At 41.1% G+C, this 15923-nt stretch overlaps 2 protein-coding genes across 3 annotated transcripts; one reads left to right on the forward strand and one right to left on the reverse strand.

The window, feature by feature from the left end:
- Nucleotides 1-136: 136 nt before the first annotated feature.
- Nucleotides 137-2809, reverse strand: grhprb (glyoxylate reductase/hydroxypyruvate reductase b). Its single transcript, XM_083980025.1, has 9 exons — nucleotides 2572-2809; nucleotides 2059-2192; nucleotides 1884-1956; nucleotides 1674-1790; nucleotides 1502-1590; nucleotides 1290-1394; nucleotides 804-939; nucleotides 586-716; nucleotides 137-470 (listed from the first exon to the last, which is right to left on the reverse strand). Exons 1-9 carry the CDS (start codon nucleotides 2742-2744, stop codon nucleotides 349-351), a joined length of 1080 nt encoding a protein of 359 aa, XP_083836151.1. The 5' UTR covers nucleotides 2745-2809; the 3' UTR covers nucleotides 137-348.
- Nucleotides 2810-4036: 1227 nt separating this feature from the next.
- Nucleotides 4037-15321, forward strand: uba6 (ubiquitin like modifier activating enzyme 6). Of its 2 annotated transcripts, none has more exons than XM_083980856.1 (32): nucleotides 4037-4063; nucleotides 4605-4678; nucleotides 4876-4970; nucleotides 5074-5102; nucleotides 5217-5311; nucleotides 5444-5555; nucleotides 6039-6119; nucleotides 6260-6382; nucleotides 6630-6753; nucleotides 7062-7165; nucleotides 7298-7360; nucleotides 7735-7811; nucleotides 7963-8029; nucleotides 8147-8290; nucleotides 8493-8639; nucleotides 8731-8811; nucleotides 8943-9020; nucleotides 9108-9289; nucleotides 10174-10279; nucleotides 10401-10490; nucleotides 10612-10692; nucleotides 10798-10926; nucleotides 11043-11094; nucleotides 11218-11281; nucleotides 11375-11444; nucleotides 12057-12128; nucleotides 12218-12341; nucleotides 12443-12636; nucleotides 12852-12979; nucleotides 13104-13191; nucleotides 13312-13406; nucleotides 13557-15321. In XM_083980856.1, exons 2-32 carry the CDS (start codon nucleotides 4638-4640, stop codon nucleotides 13696-13698), a joined length of 3078 nt encoding a protein of 1025 aa, XP_083836982.1. In that variant the 5' UTR covers nucleotides 4037-4063; nucleotides 4605-4637; the 3' UTR covers nucleotides 13699-15321. The 2 variants fall into 2 exon arrangements, with proteins under 2 accessions (XP_083836982.1, XP_083836981.1); XM_083980855.1 differs by having other exon boundaries at nucleotides 4043-4063; nucleotides 4585-4678.
- The last annotated feature ends 602 nt before the right edge of the window (nucleotides 15322-15923 follow it).

The following is a 15923-nucleotide window of genomic DNA, read 5'->3' on the forward strand; positions in this document are numbered from 1 at the left end:
TTCCTGTATGAATAACATTGTGTAACCATGAGAGGACTAAATGTTTGTCTTTACTGTTGAAGGCTATGAAGATTGTACTGTATAGTACGTTCAGTTGTTGTATGGACTGAATTAAAAAACAAAACAATGACACTCATTTTGTTGCATTTGGTTGCTTTGAGATTATACAAGAGGGCAACGGAATTTAATGCTATCACATCTGTACATACACAGAGAAGAGTCAAAGTATAGGGAAACATATTATTAAAAACTAAAAGTACTCCCTTTATTCTTCTCTAAAAACAACTAGATATGTGAAGTGAACTAATGGTCCAGTATTCAGCCAATTCTCAAAGTGGAACTTCCCTCTCACAGCTTGAGCTCTTTGATCATAGGCTCACCCCTCAGACCACGAAGGAGGTTGTTAGCTGCCAACGCAGACATGGCATTACGGGTGGTATAGGAGGCACTGGCAATGTGTGGGAGAATGACTGTGGGAAGAGGGAATTTAAAAAAACAAAAACAATTATAGCCAATGGAAATTAAGGACTGAAGATTAAATGAATTGTAACGCAGTTAAAGCACTAAAAAGAATGAAAGACTCACCGCAATTCTTGAGGGTAAAGAGTGGGTGGCTGGTGGGTAGGGGCTCAGGGACAGTGACATCTAATCCAGCACCTGCAATCTGCCCAGTGGACAGAGCTTCATACAGGTCTTCCTGGTTCACTACCCCACCTCTGACACAGCAGAGAGACCACAAATATAACAAAGGTCATCAACATCACCACCATTTATAGTCCCAACTGTTCATCCTAAAGGGGTACCTGCTTGTGTTGATAAAGATGGATGTATTTTTCATCTTGGAGAAGAGTGTCTTGTTGCAGATCTCCTTTGTTTCCGGTGTTAAAGCACAGCACACTGCCAGGAAGTCTGACTGCTTGGCGAGCTCATCAAAAGAGACTAGATCAAGACAGAGGCTTGTTAATGTCATATGACACAGTCTTAGTGCAAACTCTGATTAGAAACAATCTAATTTCCTTTAATTCATCTCATGAACATCTCTGGAGGTCAGCATGTGAAAGGTCAAAGGATATAAAGTGATCTTTGTTTTTGTCCAGCATGTCCACAGTAAATCCATGTGTCCCAGTTAGTCATGGCAGTGTGACATCAAGCCAGCATTAACAATACCAGGACCCTAACTGCAGCCAACTGGAATTAATTCATAATTTATTTCATTTTTAATGCCAGTGCTTTTCCTACTGAGACATTTCAAAACGCCCTCTGTGGGCTGACATGGATCTGGTCCTTACCATACTCTGCATTAATGAGACTGGCCAGCTCTGGCCTGGGCTCCACGTCTGTGTAAATGAACTTCTTTACTTTGAAAGGGGCCAGACGCTCAGCGATAGCAACACCTTTGAGCACAAACACATACAGTGGGGTAAGACGTATCAGACTGACAGAAATGGTAGTTTGGCTGTTGTACACGTTGTGTGTAGTGTGTCAGATAATGTAGACTCACCGATCCTCCCTAGGCCAAAAATACCCACAGTGCTGTTGGCCAACTCATGTCCACACAGCCACAAGGTTCTCCATGTGCCCCAGCCACCACTGACAAGGGTAAATGAGAGCAAGATGTGTATTTGACATTGGACAAAAAACAAAGTTGAGTGTTTGTGTGTGTGTAATATTACATTTTGGCTTCATGTGTGGCCTCTATGAGCCTCCTGGAGGTTGCGAGCAGCAGAGCGACAGTCAGTTCAGCAACAGCATCTGTCAGAACTTCAGGAGTGTAACCTATACGTATTTCTCTGAGGGGAAAACACAGAGGAGCGTAATTTACATCATCATTTTTATATTCCCACAAATGTACACAAATCAAAACTTTTGATTAAATGAATCACCGTTTCTTCAGCTCCTCTAGAGAGAGGTGGTCAAAACCCACCGACATTGTACTAAGGACCTTCATGTTTGGACCTGCAGAAGTATGTCACACACATGCATATAGAAACACGAATAAATGGACAGACTTCTTATTTAATATTAGTTATTTAACTGGCTCAAGAACTGTCCTCACACCTGCAGTGTCCAACAGCTCTGCATCAATCTTCTCAGTCAGCACGCAGAGCAGCCCATCGACACCTTTGACCTTCTTAAGCAGCTCCTGTCTGGGTACAGGGACGTCATCTGAGTCCCATAGCTCCATCTGCACTCTAGGAAAACAGAAACCATCACTGAAGAGCAAATCTTTTTCGATGAATTAAGGGAAATTCATGGCCAAAGGTGCAAAAATAATAAAACATTTCACATATTTGTCAATGAAGTTCAAGCCCCTTCTGAGATATAAAGTAAATCAAACTATAATACACATTGCCTGGGCCTACTAGTGCATTTCTTTCACTCTGTTGTGAGTGGATACCTTTTAGGATACCAGTCTTATCTGTTCAACTTCAGGGAAAATGTTAGCAGCCCTGTTTACTCTAAGTAAATGATAAACTTTCCTAAGCAAACTATGTAAATGTATCATAGATGAGCTGCAGTAAGCAATTGGTCACATTAAAAAAAATGAATAATTTTAAAACCATGACTCACTGTCCAGATTCACGGAGGATCTTCAGACCCTCGGGTGGGATCTGTCGGGTGACATACACCCGCGGCAGGGTTGACATCTCTCTCTGCATGTTGCTTGTTAGACCTCCACTGATATTCAGTGGAGTAATGGCGATCCGCTGGAGTCGACGCAGTGCCATATTACTGCACCACATTTCTACAAGGGAGAGAATCTACGGAATGGTAGTGGCACTTTGAAGTTCAGTGGCTGCTTTGTGCTTGTGCATGAGTTTGGCTATAGTTTAGGGGAGGGGAGGTTCCTGTCTGTGGTTTTGAACCAATATGATTCGTGGGAGGGTGTCTCCAAAGTCTGAAGTTGAGAGGCTCTGTCCCAGAAAACTAAAACACAACAAAATCACTCAACCAAATCAGTGGCCAGATTTATTTTATTTTATGTCACACACACAATTATCATGTCACATGCACACATATACATCATATACACAGAAATCATACTAATTATGCATTACAGACAGCAGTAGACTTGTGTTTTTGTTACATCATCACCCAGGATGATTGTCAGTGGGATGTAAATGTTTCACTTGGCTGTTGACCTTTGTTTCATTAAACAGTGGAGGTCCTAAACATGGTTTTTGTCTCCAGCTGGGACTGGTTCAGCAGTCTGCCTTTAGTTTCCCAACTGGAGATAATGGAGTCTATACAGTGTTATGCTTTTTATGTCCCTAAATGATCCTATAGTAGCCTACATTGTCACCATCCAGATTTACATCTGAACAACAAATACTCTAAAATAGGAACACATTATACAAAAACAGAAGAAAATAACAAAGGGAAAAGATACCAAAACAGAAAATTTAAATTTTACCAATCCAGAATCTTACAAACAAACAAAAAAAGGTCATGCCTAAAACACAGAGGCACTTTTGTAGTTCAAGGATAAATACTTAAGGAAACTTACTATAGGCTACATCTTTCAAACATGTTTAATTAAATCACTGTTTGAATTGGCAAAACTTGTAATGTTTGGGAGTAGGGTCAAATCAAGAAACTGGGAGCAGCCATAAATGTCTTCTTTGAACCTCTTGAAAAGAACACAAACTGCAAGTGGGGGGCAAGGGTTTGTGATGCTGTTGAACTGTGTTTTATTATAGCTACAGATGGATGTGTCTGTTGATTAGCTCCATGAGACATTTCACTGCATACTCTGTGATTTGTGTAGGCTATGTGACAAATAAAGTAATCTTGTAATCTTGAATTGGGGGAAATAAAGTAAAGAAAATTGTCTAATTGAAAGGTCTTCGCTTTTTTTCCATATCTGTGTGACATAGGAACACCTTCAACAATAACAAAAAAAAAGTGAAATAAAAATAATCCCAAACGCAGTCTTGCTGTGTAGGGTATTGTGAATCTATTGGATGGCCTCGGTCACATGACTGTGGTAACCCGGAAGCACTCCAAGTTTTTAACCAGTCACAGCCATTCATTCGCTGTAGCTCTTCGCGCATACTGACAGGTAGCTGCGTATGGTTATTTGGCTATTTATAACAAAATGAATAATACTTTTTTTCTCTCGTCGCTTATCACAATGATAATACATCTAACTGATGTCTAAATTTCGGAGTTATTTGTAGCCTAACGCGCGTGTCACCGCCACTTTTGACGAGTTTATGACAAATGTCCTCGCCACCGGCACCAGGCACTCAGTAGTAGCTAACTAGCTGTAGCGGCTAAGCTTTCCTCAGCAGGTTCATGAAACAACCAGCGTTACTGTGGGCGCTAACAGCTGCAATCTTTGACTGTAATAAGACGTCGCTGCGTTAGTTCAAGGTTGTCTCCGGCTTGTAGCATTACTGACTGAGAGTTGTCAGGCCAACAACATCGCTACCGGCAACTACAGTTAGCCCCGGCATTTACATTCAGTTAGCCACTTGGCTAACCTGTAAGAGGGCGTTGTTTTTTTTTTCACCGCAAAGACCCTAAAAGTTTATAACCCTCTGTAATCACTGTCGGGTTTTTTTTTTGTTTGTCTAATAGATATAGTCGTTATTTCTCAGACAGTTGGATCCCCCCCCTCTTCCCCTCCCAGCATGGCTGCAGACTCGATGGAGATTGATGACTCTCTTTACAGGCAAGTCTACCTGTTCTCTCTCTCTCTCTCTCTCTCTGAAGTGCTTCCTTATGAACTCACCTTGAAACTACAGGCCACTTTACACGACAGTCGAGTGATCAGTGACCACACGCTGTGCTCCTCACTTTCCTCCCTGATCCGTCTCAAAGCAAAGCACACCCCCTCAACCTGCTTTCCCCCCCTTTCTGTCCTTTCAGCCGCCAGCGATATGTGCTGGGAGACAGTGCTATGCACCAGATGGCCCAGTCATCAGTCTTTCTCAGTGGGATGGGAGGACTTGGAATAGAGATAGGTAAGCTATGCAGCACTGTGAGATATTTTCCTCCATAGCATTTATATGATCTACACTGTCGACTGTGATTTGAGACTAAGCAACTCGACCTCTGGTTTCACAGCAAAGAATATCGTCCTGGCTGGTATAAAGGTATGCACTCTCACACTAAGGCAATATATATTGTTTTAATCGGGACTGTGTTGGGAACTGATCTTCCCAGATGCCTTGGCTACAGTTTTTCAGTCTCTGTATGTGTGTGTACAGGTAGTTACCCTTCATGACACCCAGCTATGTAAGACCTGGGATCTGGGCTCCAACTTCTTTATCCGCAAAGAGGATGTGTTGAGCCAGAGAAAGAGGTAATGTACACCACAAAGCTGCACTATTCCTCTAAACCGCGAATGTAACTTGCCTCATAAGATATCACAAGGACACTCTTCAAATACAGGTAAAATCCTCTGTCTTTATTTCTCTGTCTCATCTGTCCTTAGGGTGGAGGCTGTGTGTCCTCGGGTAGCTGAGTTGAACCCCTACGTTCATGTTGACATGTCGTCAATTGCTTTGGATGACAACACTGATCTCAGTTTTCTCAGCAAGTATCAGGTGAGATGCTGCTCATCAGAATGTCGACTGTGACCAACCTGTGGCTCATGGGAAATTTTAAACTAGTAGTTGTTAGTCGTTCTTTGTTTTTTCTTTCAGCCCCTCTAGGGACATAGAAACTTATTTAGTATGCATGTAAGAAAACATCCAGCCCCTCAAGACTTTTAATGTGACTGTAAAGTTTGTTGTCAGTTATTTTATAAGAAACCGAGTGGGGCCATCAGCTTGAATTCAGAGACATTTCAAATGGAGACAAAGTGTTGTTGTGAAAAGTTTCACGATATTAATTAAATGTTTTCATGCATTATGAAACTGGGCGGATGCTACTTAAAGGTCATTTTCCCATTTACTTGTTAATTAATGGAATATAAGAAGTGCCTGTGATTTAATTTCCTTCACCTCGGTTTAATTCACACCTGCATTGCTTTCTAGTCTGGACTGCTGCAGTTAACATTCCCTCTCTGTCTGTCTGCTCTCTCTCAGTGTGTGATTTTGACTGAAGCCAGGTTGAGTCTACAGAAGAGAGTAAATGAGTTCTGCCACTCACAACAACCACCCATCAAGGTAAGATTACTGTTCCTATGATGGTAATGTATTAAAGAGCACAGGTCAAATCAAGTTTTGAGTACACCGAACACATAAACAGTCAAATATTAACTTTACTTTACCAGTGTATTAACCAAAATGTGTTTTGTCTTTGCCAGTTCATTGGCTGTGAAGCTAATGGCATTTGTGTGCGAGTGTTCTGTGATTTTGGAGAAGAGTTTGAGGTGTCCGATCCCACAGGAGAGGAGCCCAAGGAGATTTTCATCCAAACTATCACTCAGGTAGTCTTCTGTCCTCCTAAACCTGTGCCCCAACAATTAACAACTTCACCTCCTTAATGTGTAACTGATTTTCTCTTGATTATGGTCAGATTGAGAGAATGTCTGTTTTACTAACTTCTACTTCTTCTAGGAGTGAGGTGGATTTACAAGATGTTTCATTATCACAAAATTCAGAAACAGGGTCTACAAGGACTGTGTGTCCACTCTAAACATTTGTTGAGTCCTCCTTTGACTTTTGCTCCTCCAGGACAGCCCAGGGGTGGTAACCTGCATGGACAACCAACCCCACGGCCTGCAGACAGGCCAGAGTGTTGTCTTCAGAGAGGTCAATGGCATGGTGGAACTCAACGGCGCAGCACGACAGGTCTCAGGTACTTGATCTGGGCTGCAGTTGGTTTCTGTACAGTTTAAGTCTTTTTATAGATCCTTTGCTAGTTTATAATAGCATTTGTATACCTAACACATCAGAGATATTAATAACATTTATAAGATGGCCATGGTTTATTTTGAATTGAATAAAACTTACTGGGTCATTTATTTTTGTTGTTTTGAATTATTCCAAGAGTACATTCGATGTTTTCTGTATGAAATTGCATAATAGTGTAGTAATCCAATCCAACACATGTTCTTTTTCTTTTGTGTGTGTGTGTGTATTCTGTTTGAATCTGTGTGGTGTTAGTCCTCTCCCCTCACAGTTTTGCAATAGGAGATACATCCCAGCTACAACCACATACGCATGGAGGTTTCTTTGTCCTGATGAAAACCCCCAAGACATACAAATTTGTAAGTTAACCAGTTGCCATACCAACCACAGATATCACAGTTGAACCTAAAACCAGACATACATTTCTTAATAAACAAATTCTTTGTGTGTGTGTCTGTCCGTTTGTTTGCCGGTGTGGTAATGTATTTCAGGAGACAATAGAGAAACAGTTGTGTGATCCTCAGGTCCTGACCCCAGACTTCAGTAAACCAGACGTAAGTGTTAAAAGCTTTTCTTGTTTACTAAATCATAAAATACTGACTGGCGCTACTAAGGTACACCACCAAAAAGCATCAACTATGCAGTATAACTGGTTCCATAACAGGTTCATTTTGGTGTCACATCACATCAGTTAGCTTCCCAGTTTATTCTGCTTATGCCCATATTTTTTTGCATTAACAAAGCTTTGTGCTAACTGTTTTATCCAGGGGTGGGGTTAGTTTCAGTGAAACCAGCTTAAGATGACAAAGACCACAAAGTCTTTCTGTGTTGACTTTGGTGTGTGGTGCAAACTTGAGCTTGAAATGTCGTCGTCATTTCTGGTAAAGCAGCTGTTTCTTCACAATCCTATCTTAAATCTACCCATCAGGCTCCACTACAGATCCATGCAGCCATGTTGGCACTGGACACCTTCCAGGAGCAGCACAGCAGACTTCCCAACATTGGGTAAATACAGCATTTTTCTGCCTCTCACTGTGGAGCTCCAGTCTTTTACCACACATATCGTATCATCGTGTCCTGGTTGTGGTTCCGAGTGTATGAAGTTGCTCAAACGTGACATTCAGAGTTGTGAGCAGTTTTACTTTGATGCCATCAGGTGTTTACAGGATGCTGAGGTTTTACTGACGCTGACTGAGGAAGTGAATGCTACTCTAAAGAATAAAGTGAGCCTTTGTTTTTTGTTTTTTTTATTACATATACTTTTCTTTTTCTTGGATCATCAGAGGTTTGTGCACATCCTTAAAAACACCTCTTTCCTTTTCCTTCCTCTTTCCTCCCAGGCTCCAGTAAATGCTGAGTTGGTGCGTTGTCTGTCAAGGACGGCGATGGGGACTCTCCCTCCATTGGTAGCAGCTGTAGGAGGCTTAGCTAGTCAGGAAGCTCTTAAAGCCATCACAGGGAAGTTTGCACCACTACAGCAATGGGTATGTTATTGAATTTGAACTTTAGATCTCCCTTTCAGAATGAAAAACTATGCTTATTGATGTTTCAATATTAAGCTCAGTCTACCCCGTTTCCAATGCAACACAGCAATGGAAGTCTCTGACTTCAATCGTTTTTTACAAATTTTTACAAAATAATTCCCATAACTATTAACTTCATCTCACCTTTTTGTCTTGTCGTTAGTTTTACCTTGATGCCATTGAAGTGGTCAGGCCCCTTCAGTCACTTTCTGCAGAGGAGTTTTTCCCCAGGGCTGATCGGTATGATGGATTACGAGCCTGCATCGGTGAATCAATGTGTCTTGAACTGCACAAGCTCAGGGTGTTCATGGTAAGGTCTCTTCAGCATTTGAATGTTTTCTTTTTTCACTGAATTATTTTAAGATTCATGTCTCAGTAAACCACAATGTCCTCTTTTCCAGGTCGGCTGTGGTGCCATAGGCTGTGAGATGCTTAAAAACTTTGCTCTGCTAGGGGTCGGATTGGCCAAGAGCTCAGGAGAGGTGGGCATTCCTTCCCTCCTTGTTCTTCCTCTCCTCTTTCTTCATGCATTTCTTCATTTATTTCATTAAATTTAATTTCTCAATAATGCTAATTTACTATAACTCATGACTCTACATTCGTCTATCCTCAGGTGTGCATCTCAGACCCAGATCTTATAGAAAAGTCAAACCTCAACAGGCAGTTTCTTTTCAGACCACATCATATACAGGTGAGTACGCATCCTCTTCCAATTCTGTACACTCAATATTAAATTACTAGAAACACACAATTAACATTTTCTTTGTTTCTGTCACAGAAACCGAAGAGTACCACAGCAGCAGAGGCCACTCACGATATCAACCCAGATTTGCAAGTGGATGCTCATCTGAACAAGGTGTGTCCGGCTACTGAGAACATCTATAGTGACTCCTTCTACTCCCGTTTGAACCTAGTGGTCACTGCGCTGGACAATGTGGAGGCCCGGAGATATGTAGACAGGTCAGTGGGAATATTAAAGGTTGGGTCTGGAGTTTTGTGTCCAAAAATAAACATTAGACTTATACTAATGACATCCGTCTTAATCATCACCTATGGGCTTCTAGTCCTGTGTGGTGGGAGCTGTGTCTGCAGCGCCCCCTCCCCCTGCCTGTATTTTGGTCTTTTGCTCTGTTTTGTTGTGCACGTGGACGTTACTGGGTGGAGAGCAAAAGTCGGTGTTTTCTCTCCAGCCAATGACAGAGCTCAGGTGAAGCTACGTGCAGCAGAGTAGGAGGCTCAGGGCTGCTAGCCGCACTAGCTGTCCCTGATGCTGCTGAGTGTTAGCACGTCTCTCTCTCTCTCTGCAGCGGCAGTCAGGACCGCAAAGAAAAAGAAATGCAGTCTGAGTGAAGCGCTGGAGCCGCGGATTCCCGACCGTCACTGACAACTAAAGCTTCGACTGGTAACAAGTTAGGGCTGTTGTAGTGAGCTAGCTCGATGCTAACTTCAGCTAGCAGTAGCGGTTAGCATCCGCTGCTAACACCGTCTTCCCAGCTCACCACATGTAACAACATAACACGGAGGCTCCCGTTGTTGTTGACAGTCGGTTTTCGGCCCACGGCTCCAGCGCTTCTCTTGGACTGTATTTCCTTTTACTTTGCGGTCCTGACAACTGCTGCTGTCAGGGGCAGGAGGCTACACAGCTCCTCCCGAGAGGAGGGGCGCAGTTGTAATGTTTTCGAACAATACTCCAGACTCTACCTTTAAAGTGGTATAATCAATAATACAATTCAAATCATTTCCTGTGGGCAGAGTTTTTGATGTAAGTATGTCTATGATAGAAATGTTGACTAATTTGGCCATGTGCTGATATTGTGTTTCTTCATGTATTTGATTATTCTCAGTCGCTGTGTATCCAATCAGAGACCTCTCCTCGACTCTGGCACCATGGGCACTAAAGGACACACAGAAATCATTGTGCCAAATCTGACTGAGTCCTACAATAGCCATGTAAGTGTGTGAGACCATGTTTTTGTTCTTTGCTCTAGTTGATTCTTGCATCATTACTGTCCAAGGACTTCATAGGCACAGACGTCAATCTAAGTACAGCGCTTCTCCATTAACTTTCCAGAGAGACCCCCCGGAGGAGGAAATCCCATTCTGCACTCTCAAGTCTTTCCCTTCAGTCATAGAGCACACCATCCAGTGGGCCAGAGACAAGGTCTGCCAGAAGTCTGAGAGAATTTCCCTTTCCTTTAGCAAGTGCTGATTATTCTTACTTTAGAAAGTATCAGACAGTGTCCTAATTTTGACTTTTTTGTGTGTGTTTTTGCTTTATGTAGTTTGAGAATGCGTTTGTCCACAAGCCCTCCGTGTTTAACTCTTTCTGGCAGACCCACTCCTCGGCTGAAGTGGTGCTTCAGGTAAGACTTTATTTTTTGTCTCACTTGCTTTTAATAAACAGCAGTAGTAATGTAAACCACATTTGAAAAACGCGGCTTTGAAAGAGCCTTTGCTTGTGTTTTTAGAGGATGCAGGCAGGGGAAAGTCTGGAGGGCGCATTTCAGGTTATCAAGCTGCTAAGCAGACGTCCCAGGCAGTGGGAACAATGCGTCACTGCTGCTCGTCTGAAATTTGAAAAGTATTTCAAGAGAAAGGTAATTGCTCTCAACCTGAAAATACACGTTTATAACAAAGATACTTTATGTATATATGTGCAATAATATGCCTATGTTCTCATAGCATTGTTGACTGATATTCTTTTTATATTCAGTGCCTACAACTGTTGCACTCTTTCCCCCTGGACACAAGGTTAAAAGATGGAAGTAAGTTTGTATTTAACACATAAGTACCTCTAAAATTACCTGCTTATTTCACAGCAATTAAAATGCATATATTTCTGTAAAATGTACGATGCACAGCATAAACATTTTTTTAATCATTCATAGGTTTGTTTTGGCAGTCTCCAAAAAGACCTCCAACACCTATTGATTTTGACTTGAAAGACTCTTTGTGAGTGCTACATTCATTATATCGCAGTTCAAGCTGATCTGGTATTGTATGTGTCACACCTAAACTTGCCAAACCCCCCTCTATTTTCATCAGGCACTTCACCTTCATTGTCAGCACTGCCCGGCTTTTCGCTGGGACTTATAACGTCACTTACTCAGAAAAGGTAGGTTATGACAACAACTGTTGTCATCTTCTTTTATTTTTGCTTTTCTATTATGTCTGTTTTATTTTCTTTTTGTTGTTTTTGTTTTTTGCACATTTATTGCCTGCCACATCTCAGTTTTTATTTAACAAAAAATGAAGAAATACTTTGTTAATCACAAATTGGAGAAATTTACATCATACTGGGATAACTGGGTCAAATATGTCACGCCTCATAGGCCGGATTTTATTTTCACAAACCAGTAGCTATGATGATGTATGAGAAAGATCACTCCCTACCAGTACATAGTTTTTTTGTTTGTTTGTTTGTTTCAACTGTTGTTATGGTTGTAAGTTTTTCTTCTCATAACTTGGATAAACTAAAATACTATTTCGGCATTTAGGGCAGACAACAGATGCAAGAAGTATGCTCACATGATGTATATGCTGCAAATGTCTGTTTCTGAATGTCAATAAAAAATTAATTACAAACAAAAATTTAAAAAAAATGAAGAAATACAATAAGAAAATTGATTAAAAAAAAAAAGAAAAGGTAGGTCCTGCAAATTAATACCTATATTTTTTCAAGTACACACACTTCCTCATTTACTAGCTGAACCTTTCCATTGATCAGGATCTCTCTGAGGAGGCGGTGACAAGGATTCTCTCAGATGTGAAGATCCCCGAGTACAGGCCCACTGAGAAAGTAAGTCTGTCTATTGGTGTACTCGCTGATGTGAGTGTCTAGAGAAAAAAATACTGATTTTTTTTTTTGTGGATTTGATCCTGTTCCAGTGTATAGAGACAGATGAGACGGCAAAGAAGCCCGATCAGATGAAGATGCCGCAAAGCAGTGAAGAGGAGAGGGAGGCCATCACACAGCTCGAGCAGGCCATTGTTACAGATTGTGTCACACCAGGTACACAAATAAGGAAAAAATACTCAATATTATGTACAGATACATGATTGTAAAATGATTATTCACTACTGTGGGTCTGTACTTTCACATACTTGCAACAGAGAGCTTACAGATGAGTCCAATGCAGTTTGAAAAGGACGACGACAGCAACGGCCACATGGACTTTGTAACGTCAGCATCTGCTCTCAGAGCAAGGATGTATTCCATTGAGCCAGCTGACAGACTCAAGACCAAACGCATCGCTGGCAAGATTATCCCTGCTATCGCCACGGCAACAGCTGCCGTGGCTGGACTGGTGAGAACAGACACTAACTGGACTCCCCTAACTGCTGCTGATGTTTTGCAAATACACTGTAAACTTTCCATGATTTAAATTTTGATAGTGATAATGGGGGAAATGGGAATTTCATTGTATTCATTGCATTCAACATTGCAATCAGAATTAGTACTTGATAATTCCATAATGAGTATTTGCTCAGACTTTTTGTGTTATTACTTTGATACACTCAGGTTGCCGTCGAGTTGATCAAGGTGGTTGGAGGCTATGGGTTTGAATCTTTTAAAAACTGCTTCTTCAACTTGGCCCTCCCTGCCATGGTGCTCACTGAGCCTGCTCCAGTTAAAAGGGCACTCATTAGGTAAGGGCATATATACACACTGTGGGAGACAGTCTGTCTCTCACACTATTTAAAGCTAAGAGCAACCTTGAACCACCACAGTTTACTGTGCAAAGTAGTGACTTGTATTTTATATTTTAACCAGGGACAACATCTACTTCACCATCTGGGACTGCTGGACTATTTATGGCCATGAGGACTTCACTCTGTCTGACTTGATGAATGCAGTGCGGGTGAGAAAAAATAATATTGTGCCCGTGTTGGTGTTTTACCAGATGCATTTACCACATTTTCTCTAAGGTTTTTGACAGCATCTTTATCACATAACATGTTGTTGGTGATTTCTATGTCAGGAAAAGTATGGAATTGAACCCACTATGGTTGTCCATGGTGTGAAGATGCTCTACGTGCCTGTCATGCCTGGACATTCAAAGAGACTTAAATTAACGTGAGTGCCTTACCTTTAAACATGATTTTTTTTTCCTGTCCATATTTTTGAGCTTTGTTGGACGGGATCTCAAATCGGTCAAAAATGAATTTTTCTGTTTCTGAACCAACTCTCACTTGTGCACTTAACTCCCTCTCTCTCTCTCTGTAGGATGCAGAAGCTGATCAAGCCATCAGTGGACCGCCGCTACGTCGACCTCACCGTGTCATTTGCTCCGGAGGCAGATGGGGACGAGGACCTCCCTGGTCCCCCCGTCAGGTACTTCTTCACCCGCGATGGAGAGACGCCCTGACAACATTCTCGATCTCGTCCTCAAACCTCTTACTCCTTAGTCCTTACTTCCCTTTCATGTAAATTACTGTACCCCAATGACCTGGGCCAGGGCCATGAGCTTTACCTCAGGATGTTACCTGACATGGGCAAAGCTCTTGGCCCCAGCACAGGCCCCTCCCCTCCCCCCCCCCCCCCCGTACATCATGGAGCAAGAAAAAGCCAGTCCTGGTTCCAGTTTCTCTTGCCTCCGATCTAGCCAGTGGAACACGAGGCTGCTTGAGTAGCACTTAACTATACCTGTGTACATATATTTTCTCTGTTCTGTTTTCTACTCTGGTGAAACGCACAGCTCCACCTGTGTCGATGCCTTAATCGATTAACTTTTTTTTGTTTTGTTTGTGGCAGTGAGTCTGACTAAAAACAATGTTTACAGAAACCTGCATAATCCTGACATACAGCCCCATTAGTCTGATGTCTGTTTAAAATCTGCCAGGACTGTTGGTGCAGTTGAAGTGGATTTGTAGTCTGTAGGCGTCACATCTTCCTCTTAGTTTTGAAAATATTGCCAACCACAGAATTTGCCAGTTTTTGGTCATCTCCCTTCATAGTAACAGGTTAAGCCAATATTTGTTGTAAAATTTAAAGGTGCAACAGGTCAATGGACAATGGCGAAACCACCAAAGATACAGATTATCATAATATCTGCAGATGATTGTTCTGTTTTTATCATCACTTTGACTGCCTCATGAAATCATTTATATCACGGGGAATTAGTTTTACCCAAACATTAAAGGACGTCACACACCACTGCGTCTCAATGTGCTTCATCAAGGGGTTGATATGAACTTTTGGATAATTCACTGTCCTTCTGACCAGCAACACTTCAATAAAGCAGCAATTTATCACATTACTTCCCAGTCATTGGACGTAAATCAAATGTCGCAGCTGATGTGTGGTGCAGCTTACAATATGGGTAAAACCACCTGCTAGTTGTAGCTGATAATCTTACCTATGTAATTTAATATTTCGGTATTGACTGCACTGACATCAGTTAAATAAACTGTATGTTCTTCATTAGATTAAGCAGTGGTGTGAGTTCAATGACTATTCCTCACACAGACCTGAAACATCTGTTCCATCTAAAAAATTACACTCTTAACACACTTTTTTTCATTTTTAAAGGAAAAATCTTGCTGTTCATGATTTTTTTCTTTAACTTGTTTATGGATGTGTGTCCATGATGTGTATTTATTTACTTGTTTCTCATTTGTCACTTTTTTTTGTGTCAAACTGAGCCTGTGTTGAGCTCTGTTGAGTCATGGTGCACTGGTTGTTAATCAATACTGAACTAAAGTCATCCTTAAGTGATTATCCAGAGGATCTTCTATTTAGCTCCACTTAAAAGTTGTAAAAGGGTCGTCATTGGCATGTATTGGCACCAATGTCGACATTAAAAGGAATCGATTAAATCCAACTTTACATTATTAAGATCCACATGAACAGAGCCCACCAACAGGTTATCATCTGTTTTCACAACAATTAAGACTAAACTCACACAAACTGATTCTTCCACCACATTAATTTCTCTGGCCATTACCAGAGGTGGTGAATTTCGCTCCACACAGAAAATGTCTATCATATTGACGACACTTCTTGTGCAGTGAATGTCATCAGTGTAAAACAAAACAGTGTTAATGAGTGACAATGATAATGATGTATGTTCTTGTGACAGACAACTCAACCAATGGTCCAATAAAATGTGAGACTTCAGGATGTCCTCAAGACCAATGCTGCTCTAAGTGTTTGTTTTCACTACATCACAGTAGAGCTGAAATAATTAGTTGAACAACAGAAAAATAACCAGAAACTAGTCTGATTAATTGTTTCAGTCGTTTTTTTAAAGGAAAAGTTGGAGGGAAAAAATATTTCCAGTTCCACCCTCTTGAGAAAATAATCAACACAATAACTGATGATTTAAGTGATTGTACGAGTAGTCTCAGGCTTACAAAATTGATTTTCAATTTATTACACAACAAAATATCATCTTGCATAAAATCTCATGTCAGATATCAATAAAATAAAAGTTATTTTTCTCAAACACTGTACATCAGAAAATTCAATAGTTCATTTAGAGTTCATAACGTTTTCATTGACTTTGTATATTTCATTATTGTCTATATTGATGATAAAAAATATTTGAGACATTACAAAGTACGGTATTTACATATCACATAACTTTAAGCA

This window comes from Trachurus trachurus (assembly GCF_905171665.1).
Source record: "Trachurus trachurus genome assembly, chromosome: 1".
Taxonomy (NCBI): domain Eukaryota; kingdom Metazoa; phylum Chordata; class Actinopteri; order Carangiformes; family Carangidae; genus Trachurus; species Trachurus trachurus.